This window comes from Pezoporus occidentalis, unplaced genomic scaffold (assembly GCF_034315485.1).
Source record: "Pezoporus occidentalis ecotype Australia unplaced genomic scaffold, CSIRO_AGI_Poc_V1 ctg40, whole genome shotgun sequence".
Classification (NCBI taxonomy): Eukaryota; Metazoa; Chordata; class Aves; order Psittaciformes; family Psittacidae; genus Pezoporus; species Pezoporus occidentalis.
This window is the reverse complement of record NW_026915725.1, coordinates 4,389,978-4,412,703: the sequence shown is the minus strand read 5'-3', so window position 1 is coordinate 4,412,703 and position 22,726 is coordinate 4,389,978. Positions and strand designations below refer to the sequence as shown.

The 22,726-nt window shown below is 40.7% G+C and overlaps 1 protein-coding gene across 7 annotated transcripts in view; it reads left to right on the top strand.

The window, feature by feature from the left end:
- Positions 1–443: 443 nt before the first annotated feature.
- The window catches only part of CACNB2 (calcium voltage-gated channel auxiliary subunit beta 2), a 252,517-nt gene continuing 230,234 nt past the window's right edge, over positions 444–22,726 (top strand). For 3 of the 7 annotated variants that reach the window (XM_062633682.1, XM_062633683.1, XM_062633684.1), the window contains exons 1-2: positions 444–776; positions 12,174–12,266. In XM_062633682.1, coding sequence (XP_062489666.1) covers positions 684–776; positions 12,174–12,266 — 186 coding nt within the window. In that variant the 5' untranslated portion in view covers positions 444–683. The remainder of the gene's footprint in view (positions 777–12,173; positions 12,267–22,726) is intronic. The other 4 variants (XM_062633677.1, XM_062633675.1, XM_062633678.1 and 1 more) reach the window with 4 other exon arrangements.

The following is a 22,726-nucleotide window of genomic DNA, read 5'->3' as shown; positions in this document are numbered from 1 at the left end:
GGGCGGGGGGGGCAGGAGAGGCGCAAGGCAGGGGCAAGGCCAGCGCAGGGGGCGCACCGCTCCTCTCCCACCGCTCCTGCTCCAGCTACGCCCGAGGGTCGGCACTCAAATAAGCCGCGGAGTGCTCCGAGCGCCGGGAGGCTCCGTTTGCAGATAACTTACAGACAGTGGACGGGAGCGAGCCCCTGCGTCCCTCGGCCACGGCCGCGCCGGGGCTGCCCCACGCTCCCGCGTCCCTGCCCAGCGGCAGGGCCCGGCAGGGCCCGGCCCCCATCCCCAACTTTCTCGCACTCCCGGCGCATCCCTCCCCGCCCCGCGGCTCCCGCTGCGGGCTCAGCGAGGCACCGCCCCGCGCCCGCCGCCCGGTAGCTGCCGGGAGGGCGATGCTCGTTGTCACTTTCCCTCTCCCCCTTCGCACCGCCCCCTGCCCTCCCCCCGCGCCCGGCGGCGGCCGCCGTGCCCCGTCCCCCGGCGCCGCGCCGCGCGCTCCTCAACGGCAACAGCCAGGGCCGCGCCGCCGCCCGCGACCGCCTGCCCACCGCCGCCTCTCCCGGCATGGCCGGGCGCTGAGGGGCGCCCCGCCGCCCCGGCTTGCTCGGCTCGGCTCGGCTCGGTTCTGCTTTGCTTGGCACGCCTCTGCCCCGCCGAGGGGCTCGGCGCCCAGCCGCCCCCTCTGCTCGCCAATGGTCCAGAGCGACATGTCCAAATCGCCTCCCAGCCCGGCGCAGGAGGTGCAGATGGAGCTGCTGGACAACCCCTTGCCCGCGGCAGCGCAGGTACCGCGGGAGCGGAGGGCTCGGCCGGCTGCGGCGGGGACCTGGCGGGGGGCGGCATGGCCGGGCCGGGCGCGGAGGGCTTCGTACCGAGGCAGCTAGCAGGAGGAGAACGGCGGGGCTGCCGGAGCTCACTGCCCTTCAACTCCCCGCCGTCAGAAAAGTTTGACGGCTCTCCTGAGGCGCCCGACCCCCCGTTCCCCGTCCGCACCCCCAAATGCTGATTAGTTAGCCCGCACAGTGGGATGCTGTATGCCATGGAAGCTTCGCAAGTGAAGAATCCCCTTATAGTTATCTGGAGGATGACTGTACCAGAATACGTTGCTATTAAGGTGCTATTCCGTATTACTCACAGGTTACGGCTCGTCTTCCCTGCTCCCGTAACCTGTTGTATCTGTACCTGATGCTAACCACGCACTGCTGAAACCTTCCTCGTCTGTTACCCAGGCTGGTGACAGCCTGTGCTGATGGGGGAAGGTGGTTCACGCCGGTTGTTTTAGGGAGGCTGAAGGTGTTGAGCACGCTGCAGATTTAAGCTGCTCGATTCTCGTGCAGAAGGTGGTTGTACAGTCATCCCTGAAATTTTAACAGCTGAGGCCGTGTGCGCTGCGCTCAGGTGGATGGATGGAGAGAGAGAGGCAGGCAGGGTATGGATGTTTGTGCACTTGGTAAAGACTTTATATTTTGAAAGGTGGTTCGTGTGTAATATATGAATGTTGCATAATATCTTCGAGTTTGCAATAGTTGGCTACAAAGACTTACAGTGCTATTTTTAAACCCTGTAAAAGGGTGGTAAAATCTGATTGTGTGCGTTTTAAATTACAAACATGCTTGTTCGTGTTAGGACAGAGTTTTTGTTTTCCTTTTGGGGTGGCAGTTTTTGTTGCTGTTCCCAAAACTGTCTCTCATGCTTGGTTTTCTTTGGGAAGGTGGTCCGGTTTCATCACAGAAGTGCTCATTTGCCAGAGGAAAATGCTGTCAGTCTGTCAAAAGGCTCACTAATTGATCTGTATTTGCTGGGGACCAGTGACAGCAGAGCAAAATCCAGGCACTGAACCAGAGACTAGGTTAAGCTAAAAAAATGTCTTTTTGGATGTGAATTTGACTGCAGCCTCCAAGTGCAGAACAGACATTTCAGTAGGGCCATATGCTTTGACAGCTTCTCCAGAAGCAGTGGCAAGGGAACTAATTTCTGACCTGCAAATCACACCCCTTTTTGTGTCTTTTCAGCCCTAAGCACAGAATCGCAACTGTCTAGTCATATGGTGCTTCTCTGCTGTGGACAAATGTCAAATACTGATCATGAAATTGATTTTCACCCTTCTTTTAACTAGGCGTAAAGAGCCTCTGCTTAGAGAGAAAGGATAGCTTGCTATTTATGTTTCAGGTAAGGTACTTGTATTCTGTTTAATAGAATTGGTTTCTGGACACTTGCAGCCAAAAAAGATCCACTTTTTAAGATAGTGATAATGTGGCTTTTTAGTTCGGGGAATATTTTTCAGGTTTTGGAACCAAAGCCATTAGGCAAAGCAAGGATCATATCTCACATACATATTCTAGTCATACGTAAACCTTTGGTGTAGGGGAGATAAGGTTATGGAAGCAAAAGAGCCCTTTGTCTGAATCGTAATGTTAGTTAATTCCTTAGCGTGCACTGCACTGAGAGACAATTATTCTGATTTGAATTTTTGCTCCATTAACATGATTTTGAAAAAAATCAATATTGCAAGGGCTTGCTGCTTTGCAACATACAGTGAGAAGGAGAGGCTTAATCATCAAGTAGATTGCCTACAGGTACTTCAGTTATGCCCACCACTATCTTTTTCACTAAAGTACTTATCAATCCTAGAAACATTTCATGCCAAGTAATACATCAGGGAAAAAGACATGCAAGCTTACATAGTGATGTCACTCCTAGAAGTATGCTCTCTGAAGTGCTACTTCTGGGAATTATGATTTAGCAAAATGTAATTGAAGAGCGTTTGTAGAGTTGTAAAAGCCTCAGAATTTCTCTTATCCAAGAATTTTTTGCAAAGCTGAGGATTTCTTTTAACCTGGCTGTACATCATGATCCATTATCTTGAATTGTGCCTGGCCATCCATTTTGGCCAAATTTGTCACCACTTGGCAGAGGGGTGAATATAGTTAACACTCTGGAAGTAATGATTCTTGAAAGGTAGTTAAATATGTGAAATATTCCTAGATGGCCTCTGTGTAAAATCTATTTCTTACTTTCATGATGCGTTTTGCTAACAAGATCTGCAAACAAAATAAAATAGGCATTCATTGTGACAGTTCTACTGTACTCTTCCTGGGAAGTTCTTTGCAATGAGAACAAAGTATTGGTGTGTTACGCTTTATCACCTAAAATTCTGTGGCTTTTAGGTCCATATTACTGTAAAAACATAGTTTTAGGTACTCACCGTGTTCCGAGGCCAGATGAGGTTGTGATATTGTTTCAGGTGCCCAGTTTTATCCAGATCAAAGCACATGCTGACATTTACACTGTGGAGTTATTCGCAGTGGTCAGGTATATGTCAGTGCAAAGTGGTAGTTCTGGGTGTGGCTTTTTGTAATAAAATCAGTATCCTCAGTCTGAAATCATAAAACAAGCAAACTGTTCAAATGTATCAGTGTTTGATGGTCAGTGTCTGTTTTTTAAAAGACCAACTCCAGTCCTCTTTTTAATTCTTTGCTTCAAGAACCCTTTAATTCTAGGAAGTTGAACCAGTAGAAGGTTCAATTTAATAATTTTAATTAACCCAGATGCTATGCTGATTTGTTTATAATATAACATAGCATATTAATGCCTTTCATGGTGACTCTTGGCTTCTCTTTTTCCTTCCTCCTGTGTAATTTTTTTTTCTGATCCTACTTCAAAGTCCCTCAGTCCCCAGAAATCATTAGATTCAATTCCTATTGCTATTTTCTCATCGCAAAGCTTCCTGTGTTGTGTCATAGGAACAGTCACAGCACATCAGATCAGTAAATTATAGAAGATGTTTCAACGAAAATATAATGAAACCTTGTATCAGGCAACTGCAGAGTACCTTGTGGAGGGAGGAAGAATCTTACTTATCCTGGATGAATACTTCCCTATTCCCCATTACTATTTTCCTCCTGTTCTTTTTCTTGCCTTCTTATGCATCATCTGTCAATGCAGGTCCTAACAACCTGACACATTTTAAATGAAAACAATTCTCCCTTTGGTTTTCTTTAGGTCTTTCACTTGCATTTAGTTTTCCTCTGTTAAGTGCTTCCCCTTTCTGAGTCTAAAGGCTTCATCATTCCAGGAGCGCTTGACTCCAGCTGGTTGGGTTGCACAGCTGAAGGTGAACTGCAGGCGTGGGGTTAGGGATGGGCTTGTTCAGTTCTCCTTTTGTATTGGCTGTGATCCATGTTAACGTGACTTTTATAGTAATGTGCAAGTGGTGCGTCCAGAATATCGGCTTAGTTATTTGGCCCTAGCACTGACCGTTGTCTTTCCTGGATTTCCAGCTATCTTTTCAATTGCATAGCACCATCCCTTCACTGCCTGACTTGGGGTAATAAAGAATGGGAGGAATAGCGAGAGATTTATTCTCAGGAGATGAATCACGCTGCCCTCTGCTTCTCTCTTTCAGCTGAGTTGATTTATCACATTCATACCGTGTTTACCTATTCTTCAAATAACATTTTGCAGCAGTGTATTTCCCAGCACTGACTTGCAAGAATACTTTGCAACCTGTAAACAAACAAAATTTATATCCCTTTGCTTACTTAAATAATAGCAATAGCCATTCATTATAGAGGCATGGGAGGTTTTACTCTCTTCTGGCAGCATCCTAGAAGCCAGATCCAGTGTGGCAGCAGCTCAGTGGAGTATAAACAAACCAAGAAGTGATGAAATCCAGTGCCATTCATTGGACTTTCTCATGTTCCTCAGCAAGAGGTAATCTTTTCTCTCCTGATGGTGGTAACCTCCTTTCAGTGTTGTTCCTCTTACTGACAAAAATAACTGTTAATAGCCCTTCATTGAAGAAAGCCCCTCAAGTTTCAGCTGTTACCTTTCTGATGATTCTCTTTGGCTCTTGGGGTTTACTTTGCATTGTCCTGAACTCTGTCAGTAGTAAGTAGTCTTGCGTCTCTTCCAGAGACTTTTATTTACCACTTGGGTATTACACATCAGCAGCATATATGGGATGTAATAATTGTTTTGTACGTTTTCCTAGAGTGTAGACTCTGAGACAGCTTGGCAGTTTCAGTCCTAACTTACATATCTGGTAACCGTCTTTTAGAGGTGATCTCTGGTTTTGTCTTGCTTTGTTTCTAGGTTTATGATTTCAAACTGTTATGGATCAGAAGTTCCTGTACTCTTTCAAGACTGACTTCTCTGGAAACTTTTTTCTTCTTCTTTCACTCAGTCATTTCCTGTGCCAGGACTGAAGAGTTTCGCAATAACACAAAGCAACCAAAATTACCCTCCCTGCCCTCCAAGGGCTCGCCTTATTCTCTGTCAGCAGGGCAGCAGACACTTAGCAGAGGGAAGCTTTCCCATAGGTGGCTGTTGCTCCCTGAAAATACCTTTCTGTCATAGAGTCAGATCTCTTTTTCTGTTTGATTGTGTAAAAGCAATACAGAAATATATGGAGAGCAGGTGGGGAGGAGCAGGCACGTGGCCTGCAACCATAGCTGCCAATCTTAAAAGGCTGCAGGAGGCACAGCAGGGTTTGGGCATGAGCTTCCACACCTTCTGCTGTTGTGTGCTCCTGTTTTGCTGAGTTGGGAGCAGACATCTTCATCACCGGCATTACGGAGAGATGTGCAGCAGATTTTCACTGAGGTGGGTTTCCAAGCCACCGGGCAGGAGGAGAGCAGGCCAAGTCCCATACTCCTTGTCTAGCGGGTGGAAACTGCCAGGTGACCTGGTCTGAGGCCAGGCTGAGAGCACTGGGATGTGGCTTAGAAGTGTAGGAACTGGTGAGAATTAGGCTATTTCTAGCTGCAGTATTGGCAAGCCTTTATCACAGGCTGGCAGAAAAGAGCATCGAAGATTTAACCCTGTTACAGATTTCTCAGCACAAATGTATTTTCTTTTATATGGGGAAAAAAGGAGCATCTGTCAAATACTTATTTTTGGACTCTGTATGAAAGTTTGTGTAAATAAATTATTTGTGGAGGGTTTTTGTTTTTGTTTGTTTGCGTGGATTTTGTTTTGGTGTAGGCGGAGGATTTTATACAAGGACCAGGGAATGGTCTTTGCAGACTCATCACTGTAGCTTGTGTGAACTTGATGACTGTATATGGAGATCCTCAATTTGATAGGATTCCTGAAGGGAAGCCTTGTGTTTTCTGAATGGTGTCCTAATAGCACCTATTTGTTTCAAGAAATTCAGGTTTTGAAACGTAACCTTGAGATTCTTTGCTATGGGCACACTAGTCTGTGCTCCTCAGGCAACTTCAGGTATGTCACAAGGGTGAGTGCCTGTCACAGAACTGCATTGATGTGGACCATGTAGGGTGTTCTGAAACCCAGCCCCAAGATGAAGGCAAGCCAGGATATATTGCTATGTCCAACATTGCCCTTTTTCTCCCATTTCCATCGTGGAGTGGATCTCTGGGAGTGTTGAGGAGCTCCTCTATGTGGATCTCCCATCCCTTTTCTGTACTGTCAGAAGGTTGACCTCCCCTGCTTTATGAGATTAGTGTGATTTGTGGTGTAAAGATCAGGAATATGCATGTCTCCTTCTGTAGCTGACCTTTTATACCCAAAGATGCCCCGTTTGTGGTGTTGGAGTGTGGATGTGGGGGTTTACAGTTATGCAGCCGAAGCTGGAGGCTACCCCACCACGCTGGAGGGTATTGTTTCTGAGAGGTGGCAAGCTTGGCTGTTGACCAGAGAAACCTCAGGAGGTCTGACCTAAAGGAACATTCTGTTGCCTCGTTGTAAGGCATTCATTAAAGTGGCAGTGATTTATTCATCTAAGAGGTGGATGTGCATGTTCTGCACTGTCCCAGTATGCTGTCCGGGGCATGAGAATTTTTAAATACCTTTCAAAGCTTTTGTATGGGAAGGAAGAATGCTTAGTGCACTCTTTCATTTCTGACTTTTCCAGTTATTCCCTAATCCTTCAGGGGGTCTGTCTTTACCTTTAGGTATTCTTCTGATCCTTGTAATTGGTCATTTGCTCATTTGAGATCATGTAAGCTCTGAATTTTTATTTTCTGGTTTTGTGCTCCCCAGTTCCTTTCTTGCATTTATGTTTCAAGACCTGACTTGACATCGGACTCTGCTGTCTAAATCTTCTGCCCCTTTCCTTCCTTCTTTGAATGACATCAGCAGGCTAGTTTTTAAGGGTTTATCTTTGACACCTACCATCAGTCTCAAAGACTGGTGCTATTTTTATCTATTATAATCAGTAAAGGTTAAGGCTCACCCTGTGTGTAGTCATCACCTCTGCTTTGATATAAAATACCATTGGAGTGCTTACTGGTGAAGGGCATTTTAAGACTGTTGCTGACAATAAGTTCTCTGGTTGTATATAGTTGGTCATTTTAAATGTTTTATATTTCCTCTTCCAGATGACAGTATTTTGCCTACAGGGATAAACCATGCCTTCTGCTTGTTGTGTGTGTTAGAAGATTAAATGTTACGGATGTATGCTTTTCATGTGTTGAGGCAGAGCCTCATTAAAGTTAAAGGGTTTCATTAGGCGACATTGATCTCATCCATTTGCAGTAATGAGTAATTGTATATGAAACCGCTAATTATCAGGAAACTGCTATGCATGCCTCTAATGCTTCATATGATTCCCATATTTCATTTGATTATGTGGGTTGAATAAAGGTTACACAATGTACTTTCACGTCAGAGTTGGAAAGCAGACTTTGTTGATGAAATGTTTGGGTTTTTTTACAAGATTACTTGGGTAAGTTTTTTTTTTTTGTTTTTTTTTTTCCTCTTTTTTTAAGTTTCACATTGTTTGACAGGTTTTGAAGAAACTGTAGAACATAAATGCGGGTGTGTGCTTCTTGTCTTTGGCAACTCAGCCAATTTAAAAAGAACTTTGCACATCTGACTAATAAACCAAGCTACAGTTTTGGTCTCGTAAACACGTGTACATAACTTTATTTGTCTAAGTTGTTCTGCTGAAATCCAATGAGAATGCTCCTCTCAGCAAACTTTTATATAAACAAGGTTGTTTGCAGGACTGGAGTCGGTTCTATTAAAATTAACTGGCAAAAATGATGATACTGAGTTTGCTACCACGGTATACTGGGTGCAGAGACATTTGGTCCCCTATGGTTGTTCTGTTAGCTTAACCTCATAGGTTAAGAACAGCTGCCCAGTGTTGTTGCTTTTACTGGTCAATGTCCATAGATTGTGATTCAGTCCTTTATTTTTAGCTACCTAATTGCAGCCAACTGCTGCGCAGAACACAGATAAGGCAGCTAATTTTAATATGAAAATCGTGGTAACATGTTGGGTTCATTGTTAAAAAAAAGAAAATCTCTTTTTTTTTTTCTTTTTTTTTTCTCCCCAGAATTGAAAGTAACTGGTAGATTATTTTCTTTTTGTGCAAAGTTCTTGATTTCACTTTAAGATCTTATGGGAAGAATACCCTCAAAGAAGCAAAACATAATGAATATAACAGGATGAGTATTCATGCTTCTCCACATGACAGGGATAGTTAATCATTTTTAAAATATGTAAAAACCTGTTTTGTTTATGTAAGAGTTATCTCATTTTTAGAAGAAAGGTTCTGACTGTGGGAATAAGCTTGAAAGGTCTGGAAGATAAATGTAATCCCAGATTAGCGTCCTTTAAAATAAAGAGAAGGGTCATCAAATCCCACTTTTCCCATGTACTGAAATTGTCCCCCTTTCCTCTGATTCCACGGAATCAGTCTGTGCACAGAAGCAGGTATAAAACTTGACTTTCCCTACATTGTGTAGCCTTGGCCTCCCACTCTGTCAGCTGGGTTTTTTTTTGTGTTTAAAGTTAGTATTTAGCTTGTACTGCTGAATAATTTCCACTCATATAAAACTATAACAAACCCATGCACCTGCTGTGCATAAACAAAAACTCCCCAAACTGAAAGATCAAGGTGAGTTTCAGTCTTAGCTTCATTTGCTGTGTGATGTTGCCTGAAATAAATGTTTTTAGTGTTTAGTTGTGCATTTTATTTGTGCTTGTATTGTGTTTTTGTTCTGCTCTTGTTTGTTTTTATCCTCATTGCTCTAGACACAGTCCCTCTTTTGCCTTTGTATTAGTTTTTTTTTTGTGTTACAAAATGGAACACTGATTTTGTAAATTAAATGTTGTAGAAACTGGAAACAAATACAAAAAAAGTCCCTGTGAAGAATACGTGCACATTTTTTTTCCTGTATCTCTTTGGGGATTACACAATACCGTACTGTACATTATTTATGAAATTGCCTAGGTAGTGTGAACTTTATATAGATGCTTTATATTCTTGAGATGCCGTGTGAATGTTATGATTTCTTTATTTTTGTAAGCATATATCCATATTCTTCCACAAAAATTGGTGAAAAGAGGGCCAGAACATTGGTCATGAGTAACTAGTCAGTTATCTCAGTAACAACTATTTTTAGGAAGTAAACTTTGATTTAAGGATGTTGGTTTATTTCAAACTACTTATGTAAAAGATACTTTTTATGTATTTAGGTATTAGGTGGAGTATTGGGTGGAAAAAGATGGTTCTGATAGAACTGTCTATTCTAACAGTAACTGGAAAATGTGTTGCGTAATTTGTTGGCAACATTGGTTCTGATCTACATTTCTTTCTTACAGATCTATGAATGCCTTTCTATTATCAAAAAGTTCTATTATCAAAGATCCCTTTTAGAAATGCAACCATGTAGAGCCATTCCTCTTTCACTTTTAAGCTTACCTTTTTTTACCTACTGGATTACAGCTTTAGACTCATCAGAAAGTCCTGTTTTCATCCCCATCATATGTAGCATGCTAACTTTTATATATATATTTTCATATAGTTCTGCCTTAAACCAACATGTAGTGTTGATTCATGTGCCCTTCAGAAAGTTTTTACATGGCTTATTTACAGTTTCGTAAAAATAATATATTTGGCAAAATATCTTTCCTGCAAATCTGTATTTTGTGGGAAAACCATTGCTTTTCTCCTAAGTCCTTGTTAGTTTAATGACATAACAGATACTAAATTATTTTTTCTCCGAATCAGTGTCAAGCTGACAGATATATTGTTACTTGAGTCATTCTTTCTAAAACATTGGTATTAGATTTCAACCAGCTCTCTGAACTTGCCCTGAATCAACACTTAATGGTCCAGATACAGGCTGGGATCATTCCCTTGCATCTTGTGGTATCAAGTTACCTGGATTTGTCAGTTTGGCAAATGGCCAGGAGTTAGTAGTAGCTATCTGTTGTCCTCCTCAGTTACTCCTAGATTGCACAGTATTTCATCATATTTATCATATGTGTTACTGCAAAGAGCTACAGCTCTGATTTTGAGGTTATGATCTTAAAAATTTGTGCCCCCAAACCTGTGCTGGAGCCTGCTTTCTGTACCATGAGAACCGATGAGACTTGGGCCCAAAGCTCAGTGTGGTGCTCTGAAGGTTGCTGAGGTCTGGGGAAGGATGCCCTTTATGTACCCAGGCACAGTTTTATCCCAGGATTTGAAGTATGAAGGCTGGGTTGTCAGGAATGCTGCATTGTAATGCATGCACAGCCATGTTCTCCGATAACCTTATTATAATTTTCTCATCGTGCCAAAACCCAGGACCAACAGTGGCTTATGGCCAAGGTCAACAGCAGGATGCATATGCATGGACTTGGAATGCTAACTACCAATAATGAATAAAAAATATGATTTATTAATGTGGTATTTTGAGATATCAGCATAATAGTACCTTATTATCAAGAGGGGTTTTTGTCTAATATTTTAAGGATAACAATGCTTTTTCTGTAAAGAAATTCTTGGGAGAAGGATTGTGAGATAGTATGAGGGAGGATAGGGAATTACTCTCTGAAACATCAGCATATAGGTGATGGAATCTGGTGTTTGGTTTTGTGCTGCTGGTTCTGGTTTTGTTGGGGGTTTTGTGTTTGTTTGTCGTGTCCCCCTGCGTCCCCTCCCCCCCAAGTTATTGGGGAGCTCAAAAGTTTAGTGCTGAATGCAGGGTGAGAGCTAAGATTGGGAACAGGCCAAGGTAGACCTTGAAAGTGAAGTCAAAAACCCTGTTTATTGAAGGGAGCTGTGGAAGGTATTCAATGACAGGAGACATGATCCAGAGAGATGGATTAGTAAAATGACCTTTACAGAAGTGTGATGACTGACAAAAAAAAAATGCGTCTATCAACCTCAAGGAACATAATGTTTGAAGTAATCAAGACATGATTTTGATGTAAGTTTAGATGAATTTAAGTGGTGTGCCTGGGTAGGAAGGGCTGTCTCTTAATGTAGTTGTAAAGAATAAATCTGTGAGATTTTGCTATACCTGGGAGGGGAGCTTTGGGAAGGGTCTGAGCTGGTGTAATGGCATGGATTACAGTCACTACAAAAGTAGGTGGATGCAAATAGCATAGCTTTAAACTCTTTTGAATTTTTTGGTATTTGTTTTATGATATTTATTGATGGACAGTATTCATTGCGCAGAACAAGCAGCTTGTCTTAGGGGGTTGGCTATTTGCTGTGTTCCTATATTATAGTTTAATTTTGCTTCAGACAACTATTGCTTTCTTCTGGTATCTTTTTGATTTTCTAAAGATAAAAACGATGGTTTGCTTTTTAGTTGCATATTATTCTTTTCCAGTTACGTGTTTAGTCCTTTTTTATTGTTGTACTTATTTACCTAAAATTTTCTTAAAAAATAAATTAGAAATTCTTCCTTAGTTTTAAGATTATATCCAAATCAACAAGTTGTTGGTCACTTCTTGCTGTTTAATGTTCCCTCAGCTGACTTGGCTCATAGCTGTAATGTACTGGAGACTGCTCCAGTATCTTCTTTCCTAGCTTGTTTATTTAAACTAGCTGCAAAACAAACTGGACTTTTTAATGATTGTGACTTGGGTGAAGAATACTACAATTGTACAAGTCTGTAAACGCTTCTCTGAACCTGCATATGGGGGAAAAAAACCCAACAAAGCATTTGGGGCTCAGCTGGCCAAACCTAGTTGTGTTGGTGAGCAGTTCTGCGCATTGTCTGTTAGGTACTTACTGAATAGGTGCTTATTAATTGATACAAAGCCAGTCATCTGAATCTGTGCTAGCCTAGGAGACATTGGTGATGCTTTTACTGAAAGCTTTCTGTGCAACACAGACTAGCACTGTTCCTCTAATTTATTTTTCTTTTTTGTGTGTTTTTTTTTTTTTTTTTTTTTTTTGTTTTTTTTTGTTTTTTTTTTCCCTCTTACAGCCTTACGGTAAAGGCGCAAGAAGAAAAAACCGTTTCAAAGGATCCGATGGGAGTACATCTTCTGACACTACCTCTAACAGTTTCGTACGCCAGGTATGTTTTTCAGCTTTTAAGAGACTGGATGACTTGCTGATGTTAATGTTCAAGTAATTTTATTTTATTACTTTTTTTTCTGGTAAATTGTTAAATCAAAGAGTGATACTGCAGCCTGAGAAACAGCAGAAGTCTTTGCTGGCACAATGAAAAATACTTGATTGCTATTGTTTTGATCTTGGCAGAAAAATGCTTTCTCATTTCTTATTCATTTCCATGTATAGTAGTCTTCATTATTTTTGCTACTGTAATGCTGTCAGGTGATTGAAGCTGGAGGAGGAGGCAGAATATGATGGGAGTGCCTAAAGTGGCAACATTTGGGAGAAAGCAGCAAAACCCTACCAGCCCTCAGGATTTTCCTCCTTAAAATAGTGTTGTGCGAGGCACTGTTAACTTACATGCTTTCCTCCCACATCCCAGTCTTATTTTAAGGCATGGGTTGGAGGGGAAATCCCTGGCAGCATTTGTCCCCATAGCACTGATGCTGGAAGGCCTGTAGAGGATGGAGTGATGATGTAGGCTCCCATGACCTGTGCCGTTTGTCTTTGCCTCGAAGGGAGAGACCTAAGTGGAGTCTTGTGGAGATCCTAACCCATGTAGGTGCTTAGAGGACGGCTCAGTCTGGCCAACAGAGGTGACAAGAAATGAAAGGAAGGGTATCCAGAGTCCAGCATGGTCTTTGGCTCCAGAACGGTGCCACTGAAAGGGGGCTTTTGTGTGTTTAGTTGACAACACCTTGGAGAACATGAAGGATATGCAGATCATCACAGTAATTGCACCTGTGTAGTCTGAAATACAGTTCTTTGTGCCCTGCTGGTTTAAGCTGTGGTTTGCAAGTGCAGGCTTTGCCGTCTTTTTTGGAGGGCTTCTAGAATTTGTGAGGTTTCATTGCAGTTTTCGGGTTTGTTATAAGCAGGCACCAGATCTCCTTCTCTATCATCTTGTCTTTCATGTCCCTCCATTTCAAAACACTGAATGGCACCACTGCTGTTGCACTGGTTGTATCAGTACACATCATCTGTTTGAAAAACTCTTCTACTTTGTCCTACTGTGATCATGTTAGTAGGTTTTGTGATAGGCTGTGGGTTTGATAAAGTCAGGCCCTTTTACATTTCAGTGTCTATTGGACATAGGTGTGAAGTACTAACTGATCATGGGAGTCTTTCAGTGGAAGTAAACAATATGAAGGTGGAAACCCTGGATCAGTAAATTACTTATTTATGACGTTTTATCCTGTTTAAAAATACTCTGAAAAAAAGCAGTTTAAGTACTGTTTGGGAGCAGCAACAGCATCTTCCAGTTCCAAGAAATCTTTGTAGGGAAATCTGTGCTGCTGTTTTCCTTAGCTCCTTGTGGATGCTGAATTCAGCCTGGAACTTTTTTTAGCAGAGTATGAGTGGTTTTTTTTACACCGGCTGCACATGGTTCATTGCTTTTCTTGTTTACTTAAATGAAGTCTGAAGCTGATCTCAAGTCTCTTCTTGCTGTCATGAGGGGGACCAGGGCAAAGAGAGAGCGTAGCACAAGGAGGTGGATCATCAAACTACAGATAGATGTTGAGGTGGACCTCTGTAGTCAACAGAGATCTGGTTGTCTCCATAGACAGTGGGGTGTGATTTATCATATCTTCAAAACAGACATATAAACAAGGGTTGTTGATCTGTAGTATGAAAGTGTCTGTATCTTTCCTGTATCTTTCCCAGGGCTGTAAAGGGAGCATAGAGTACGACTACCTCAGTGTAGATTTTTACAGAAGAGATTTATATATTTCCCTGAAATAAATCCCAGTTTAGTAGTTACTTAGGTGATACAATATAAATGATGGAAATAGGCTTCTGCAAAAAACCTAGAGATTTAATAGATTACTGAAGCAAGACTCAATTTTGAAATGGTATTGTCACTGAAGGTAGTGAGGGGATGTTACGTGACATGGTCCAAAACAAATTAAAAAAAGAACAAAATCATCACAAAACATTTCTAGTCAGTAACGCGCAGGCCGGGTCTGTATGTAGATGTAGCAGCAGATGTATGAGAGAAGTGTCTCTTCACATTTCCTGAGACAAATTCACAATTTCAGAGGTTGGGCTGCATCTTCGACAGGCTTTCGTGCTGTGATTCTCCTCCTGGAATAGCTTGATTTTCTCCTTCACTAAGGAAGAATTGCCACCAGTAGGACCAGGGTGCCTGGTTCCCCACATATTAAACATAATGGGTGCAGTTGCTTTCTGCTCGTGTAGCAGCTGTGCTCTTTCCAGAAGCTACGTCGTTGCTGCATATTGCTTGTCTCTGTCTTCTTGGAGGATATTTTACACAGTACAGATGACATAATTGTTTTTCCCTAACCCTTTATTTTCAGGAGAAAAAGTGACTCCAGGAATTTGGTGTTTCTCCTGAGATGGGTAAAAGTTGCAGAAAAGCAGAGTGGACAAATGCATCCAAACCCAGTAGAATTATTTACATACCTTTTATTTTCTGTTATTTTAGTTTAGTGCTATCTTAAAACCATAATTTAGTTTTTGCTTTGAAAGGGGTTTGTGTGTTTCGGTGATGCTTATGATACATACAGCTGCCTTTTTTTTTCCTCCAACTTTCTTCCCCCCACCCCCCGCACTTCCCATCTCCTTTTGCATTTACTTCTTAACTCATCTTGCAACTTTTATGTACATCTCTGCAAGTGCTCACTTCTGTACTCAATGAATCCTGGGATTCTCCTGACCGTTTATTGCTAAGGTCTGTGTATGTTCCTTGTAAAGAAGAAAGAATGTTTGGAAGGTACTTTTGCGTCATATTAAGCTGGACTGTCCTTAAACTGGGAGGGCTGTGAGAGGTGTGCGGGTTCTTCTTGTAAGCATTGGTGGAAAGTGGACATTTCCTAACAGAGAAGTATATTGGTGCTGGATAAAGAAGGCAAGTATGTCTAGTCCTAAAGAAATGTTATGCATGTGGAGGGCAGTGGAGGTATTGTGCAAGAGCAAGGATATAAGATTCATTCTTTTGAATCCACAGAACTGCTGGCCATTTACGTTAAAGTTGCTGCAGGAGGGAGGGAGTTAGTATCTATTACTTACATTGACAAAGCTTTGTTGTGTCTGTATTTTACTATTTCCTTAAGGACTTATGCACCTCTGGCTCCAGTGTGTACCTGGCAAGTTTCCTGCAATGCATACCAAATGCTACAGTAGTAAAAATAATGCCAATCTAGTTTTATCTGAATAAGAGAGAACAAAGTAACATTTGATTAAAATTGCCTGAAAATTCCTGCTATTGTATAATGAGAATGAAATGCTCTCTGCACAGCCCTGTGCAAAATGATCGTTCCCATTTAAATCTGTTTTTCAGAGCACTGGAATAGAGAAAAGCAATCTATGTAGAAGCACTAAACCAAAGCAAAAGCATTTATATATATATAAATATATATATATGTATAAAATACAAATTTTAAAAACATTCTTTTCCATCTGGTTAAACCTTGTCTGTACTGTGAATTTTGTCTACTGATATAGGTATTTATTTCTGTTTTTCACTTGTGACCCTGTGAAACCTATGATTTTAGGAGAATGTTTTGGATTATGTTCCATTTGTTTGTTGCAAAAAAAAAAAAATTGTTTAGTTTTGTCTCCAGAATATTATTGATGATATTGGAGCTGAAAAAAAAATAACAACTTGGCCTTCCTTTCACTTGCCAGTAGCTACTGCTTGACTTTTCAGTAGTAGGAGAGAGAAGAATTTTTTCCCCCTCTGTTGTGTTTTGAAGTTGTATTGGCAATTAAGCAGTGTATTTGGATAGCAGAAGCATCATTGCACACCAGTCGGCTCCTAACTGACTTTAATCAGTTGTCTTTAGGGATCTAAAGAACATTGTGTTACATAGTTTTCATCATCTTTTTTGAGCTTTGGAGTGATAAGCAGCTTGTTCTGAGGGTTAGCTATGAAAGACTAAATTGGGTCTGATCTCTGCTTGCTGCCATTTTGACTGATGCATGGTAATGATTTTGTTCCTGAGGGTTTTTTCAAAATACAGATCAGACAAAATATTTTGCAGACAACACTGTGGCACTTTCCAGCAATATTATTTCAAGCAAATTGCATGTTCTGATAGCATTACATATTTTGTGGTTGTGCTTCTGGACCTGTCTTTGTCGAGGTTTTATTTTAAATCCTAATGATTAATCACAGAGGCAGTCTGAGTTGTTGGGATTTTTACGTACTGCAAAGCAGATTAGATTGTGAAATAGACTGTAGACTATGGACTTGCTTACTGAAATATTTAAGGTTTTACAAATCTGGGGGGTTTTTTGCCTTTAAATGTTGGCTTGATGCCTGTTACACTGTGTTCACTCAAAAACACAGCTATAAATAATTACATAGGGAATTCATTATTCTTCTACTTTTCTCTAAGGACATTTGCCGAACTGTGTAATTACCTATTGAATTTTGTGAATGGTAAAACTAAGATTTGCACTAAAAAAATGATTTGAAAATATTGACTTAGTTTTGCTCATAAACATGCCTCTTAATCTTGAGTTCACCAGAAAGATGGGCAGAGTCAGAATGTGTTCCTCTTCTTTAAATTAAATTTCCTTCCCCCCCCCCCCAATATAGAGCTTAGCTTTGATATTTTTCCTTTCATGTGAGGAAGAGCTTATGTATTCAGCTCATACCCACAGCCTGCCAGTGAGGCAATGCATTTACAGGCTGAGCTGTTAAGAGCTGGTTTAGAATGGGCACAGATATTAGCTTTTGTCTTAATGCCTAGTACTAATATCTTATGCTGAAAACCTGTTTATGCTTTCTCTGCTAGAACTATTCCTGCTTCTTGAAGACTATGTATGAACAAGACTGGCTAGCCAGAAAAGCTAAATGAGTAATTACCCAAAAAAGATCATTTGCCAGTTATTATATTCTTGTATTCTTTGTGTGCCTCTAATTATGAGACATGTTTGGCTTGGAGAGAGAAAAGGAGCTTTTCAGACTTCCCTTTAGTTTTTACACATAACAAAATGAGGTATTTCAGAAATTTTCAGGGGTATTGTGCAAACACTGACTGTAATACATGAAAATGCATTCTGCTCAGCTTAATTTTCTCATCTTTTCTTTCCGATGCTAATGTCTGGGCACATTTTGTTAGGTTCATTTTTTTTCTGGTCTGATTCTGCTGATTTCACTGAAAGCCACATCAGTGATGCTTGTGGCTTATGCTTGTTATTGTGGTTGCATTGAAACCTTATGCAAGTGATATGTACTAGAACATCTGCTTATTTGAAACATATTAAAACTGTTATTTCATGGGGTTTTAGTTTGATGGAATTGTGGTATCCTGTGTTTTTCACTGTAAATTACAAGTCTTTGAAGGAAGTGTACGGCATTTGGATAGAGCCACCTCACACAGGTTGGTATGCAGAGTGTTGTCTGTGCTGCTGTGTTCTTCTGGCATTAGTGGGAGCCGCCGAATTTTGCTGCTATGGCCAATGTGTGAACTTAAATCATGGGCAGGCAATGTACTTTCAGGGTGATGTGCTGTTTGTGTCAAGCAATGTTAATTAGTCTGCATTTGTTATGACACAAAATTAGATAATGTCTCTAGGAGCAGTTCTAGTATGGGAAAGTGACTATTTTTAATGTATTTCTTGTTGTATGAAGTATACTAAGTTCACAGCAGAAGAGTGGGTGAAGCGCTTAGAGCAGTGAAGGGATTCAGAAGAGTATGTCAGTTCAGCTGTTGATGTAGAGTTTCATTTGCGGCTGATACCTCAGTTCCTCAGTCATGGTAAAAAACAGTTAGATGGGGGTGGGAGGAGGACAGCTTTTAGAAGAGGCCTGGATTGGGGGTGTATGGCTGGAGGAAGGAAAGGTGCAAGGAGGAGAAAGAGACTTACTTTCCCTTCTGGTGGCAGTTGTGGAGCTGAACTTCAGGTTCTGTAGACATGGGAAAATCGCATTAGGCACATTGAGCTATAGATTTCCTCAGCTATAGTAAGGGTTTGAAAAGTCTCCTTTTTTGGCCTGGAGAGAATAGAACAGATGCCCCTATAAAGCATGGGATTTTGGCAGGCATGACTGGAGGGGAGATGGCTGAGAAAAACCCAGCAGAAAGGAAGTTCATTTGCGGACTTCAGTTCTTTCATGGGCTCTTTTTTGCCTCAAATGGTTTCTAAGAATAGAAATCAGAATGCTGCCATGTGTTTAAAAAAAACCCACACATCCTTTAACCAAAACAAACGGGCAAAACATCATAAAGCTCTTCTTACACATCCTTTTACTCTTCTTGTAGCAGGGTGTGAAAAACTATGGGGGGGGGCAACAACTAAATATACTACTAATATACTTTATTAAAAACTGAAGGATAGGAGCCCTTTTTATAGCTGTGAATGGGCGTACATGTTTAATGTTACTTTGCATGCAGCTGAAGTCAGCACATCCTTTTCCAAGCAGCAGTGGCAATTTGGAAGATGGGGCTCATATCTGGTGGCTGCCGAGATGCTGGCCAGTGTTGCTTTTGAGCTTGCTAAGGTGATGGGCTGGTGTTGTGAGGTGTCTGAGAGGATGTATCTGGCTGCCTGTGAGGGGGCAGGGGATATGTGAGCATTGAGGGGTGGCATTCCTGCTGCTGGCAGCTGTTGGACCTTACTCTTTGGCATTCCCATTGCTGTTGTTTCACGTGTGCCTCCTGGTTATGTGCTTCTCCTCTGGGTCTATCAAAGAGAGGAGAAATGGGGCTTTCTATCGCTCAAGTTTGTCAGCATTAGATGCATCCTTTGTAGCAGGGTCTTTGAAGAGCATGACAGGACTTGTGCATTCCTGAGCAACGTGGGATTTCTGTAGGTGACACGGCTGCAGAGGAGAGAGGTAAGGGCTTAGTGGCTCAGGCAGTCACAGAGGTGAGAGTTTCTAAGCAGTTGTGCAAACAGATGGAAGTAAAGCATAATTTTTGCAGTTCAGAGGCTCTTCCATCATAGTGCATGGCACAGGGAATGAGCAGAAAGGCTTAAGCCTGATCATGTGTTTAGGCTTTCTCTTTGGCCTGGTATCTTCAAGACTGGCGATTGCTCTCTGGCAGTCTCCATCTTGCACTTTTGCGCTAATCAGAGCGTGCTGAACCTCTCAAAGCCTTAGAGCTGCACCGAGAACTTTTTTGCCTTTATTTGCTGGTCTTTCTGGGTGTGATATAGCGGGAGATCCAAGAGAAGAAACTGCACAGTTGTAAACAGTTAAGATCAAAATTAGGAATAGGGTTGAATGGGAATCCAGTGTTTTGTTTTATTTTGTCCCTGCTTCTCACAGGAAATTCACTGCGGTTTGTGGTTCTCATGTGCAGAGAGTTCTCATGTGCAGTCTTACTCAAAATATAATTCTGAACATTGTGGTGAGATGCAAGGTTTATTACATATTATCATAGATGTCTTCTAGTTACAGTAAGCACAGGCATACCAAGCATTTGCAATGGGACAAGGGTTCCAATGCATATATTTAATTATAGCTAATGCAAAAACTCTCAAAAATAATTCATGAAGATAAATGCAGTTTTTTCACAACTTTCTCACAGGTCTGTTAAATTTGGATTTGTGAATTCATTATAGGGTTGTGTTTTTTTTTAATTTACTACTTTTTTTAAAGTAGTTGACCATTGGATTTTTTTTTTTTTTTTTAATAGAAATAATATGTTTTAAGCCTCTTGCAAAATTTAAGTTTATAATTATATGTAAATGCATCATAAACATAGTTGTTGACTTAGTTCCTTTTATGGAAAAGTAAACCTGAAGTGACTTTTGTCATTTTAAATCTTGTATTGATTTTCAGGGTTTGCACTTATGCTGTATGGTTTTGATTGGGAATGAATACGTAACAAAAGGAACAGTTTGGTCTTCTGAAAGCAAATGTCATCTGCTCCAAAATGCAAGCAGTTTCAAGGAAAAATAACTGTTGTTTGGCCGACGTGCAGCAAGCTGCTTCAGTTTCTCTCCAGCATGGAGCTGAGCTGCTCCTAGTCACTGTCAGGGCTCAGGGAGCAAAGGAAGATACTTTGCAATTATTCAGAGGGATCTACTGAATCTTTTGTCTTTCACGATACCCCACCAGTACGTTCCTGCACCAATTTAGGAGTGTTTGGTTTTGTACCTCACTAAGCAGATATGTTGTAATGTGTACATGTGCCGTTTCAGTCCAATTAGTCATGAATATGCCAGTTTTATGGACAGTTGCAGCAGAAAGCTGTCTTCTCTTGGGCTATGTATTTAGGCAGTACCTACAACACAGACTATATGTTCCTGTAGATTTTAATGTTGCTTTTTTCATGTGATCTCACTCAAACTTTTCTTTGCTAGACTATCAGGTTCATTGGAAAGCTTAGTGCTCCACTACTCCTAAAACGAATTGTAAATCTCCTAAAGGATTCACAGTAAAGCTTTTTTCTGGATATTGAATTGCAGAGTGACATCCATGTGAGCACAGTTAGTGTGTATTTTTTTCAGTGATAGTCATGTTATATTTTAGTTTCCAAATATGACTGGCCTGAAAAATAGTAGGACCTGAAGCAGTCCTAGGTATATAAAAAACTGGAACACTATTCTTCCTTAAAATCTGATATTGTAGAATATTATATCAATAATCCTGTTGAGATGCATAGTGTTAATTCTAAGCTCCACATATACCTGTGGTGTACTATATGAGCAGCGACTGTCATCAGATTGTTTACTCATAAGACGATCAAGTCTTGGGTAGGAAAGAGAACTGGTTTCTGCAAACCAGTGGGGAGCTAAAAGAGGGGAGGATGACTGAAATGAAAAATGAAGAAATATATCTCTATATGCCTTTGATATCTTTCCTTATTTCCAAAATAATTGATTTTTCAATTATTTTGCAGTTTGAACCAGAAAATACTTCTGATGTCTGGGAAGGCTGTTACAGGGTGAAAACTAGACTTTTGCTGTTATGCTGAATTAACTTGAGATGCTATGTCTTTTATGTTAGAAATAGAGCTTTAAGCCGTGCTTGATCTGTTGGGTCTTAAGGTCTGCGTATCAGATCCTGGTTTTGGAGGGACTAAGCTGAAGGCAGGTGCTGTTGTTCCTCTAGAAACAGTGAAGCATGGCTGTTTGGGTTTATTTTTCCTACAAACTATGATAATTGTAGTATATATTCAGTAACCTCCCCTTACTATTTCTCTAAAAACATGTTATTTCATGCATAGCTCTCATTCTTTGTCCACCTTGTTTGACCTTACTTCTTAAGAATTCTTTTGAAAACAGTAATGTGTCAAGGATATGTTTGATTATAATATGAAAAGATTAAAGAGCATTTCAGCCTTGTTCTTGAAATAATTGCTGAGGAAATTGCCATAGTTAGTAATAATCAGTAGATGGTTGATGTTACACATCTCTTTTCAACATTAGCTACAATTTATCCATCATTTGCCATTTATACTGAAATGGAAATAAGATGCTTTCCAAAGATGCTTGTATTGTTAAATAACATACTAAAATAATACGTTAAAATAAAATTTCCTATGCTTGGTAGAAATACTATTTACTCAAACTCCATCAGTAGTTGAAGATATCAAAGGGTAAGATTTGCAAAATCTTCAAGTTCCTGTTTCTACCTGAGAAAAGTTAACAGTATTTTGTTACAGACATGACAAAAAAAATGAAAGCACATTAATAGATTTGACCAACTATGCTGTTACTGTACTGAAATATGAATGCCGAAAATGAGTCAAAACCTTTCATAATCAGTAAATGTGGTGATACAGTGTGGTGTTGAGAGGAAGCCTCCAAATGAGATAATGCAGCCAAGTGGAAGAGACACAGCGTCAGTTTAAGGCCTAAGAAGCAGTGATTCACTGGAGATAATCTGGAAGAATTGGCAGGATGCTGTTGCGCCCTTTTTTTTATTTTTTTTAAATTTTTTTTTATTTATTTACTTACTTTTTTTTAATGGAATCAACTTAACTCTGGAAGATTAGAAACAATCTTACTTGATTAATTGCTCATAAGCAAGAGTTACTTAGACTGGTACTTAAATTTTTTTGCATCGTGTCCAGCCTACGTGTGATATTTATTTATTTCAGAAAGACTGCATGCAATTTAAAATGACTTGGATTTGCATTGTTAGGTAACATACCGCTAAAGGTTATGAAGAGAGAATCTGCTTGAAGGTTATAATATTCTGTCAGCAAACTTGCACAAAATTTTGAGACTGCCTTCCATAGGTATTGTTCAAGTTTCAAGAATACCCATATGCATTAGCAGCGTGCAGTTCTTATTTGAACCACTGCTTATATCTGTATTTCAATTTTAAACAGCATGCTCTGATATTCTCTCAGCCCTGGCTGCTTATAGCAGTTGAAGTCAGTCACTTTGCCAGAGTGGACTTGCGATGGGCAGTGTATGTGAGAAGGTTTTGAGATAACCAGTCAGTTCCGTATTCAGTTCTTCTCCTTTCCTCCACTCTGAGGCAAATCTGCT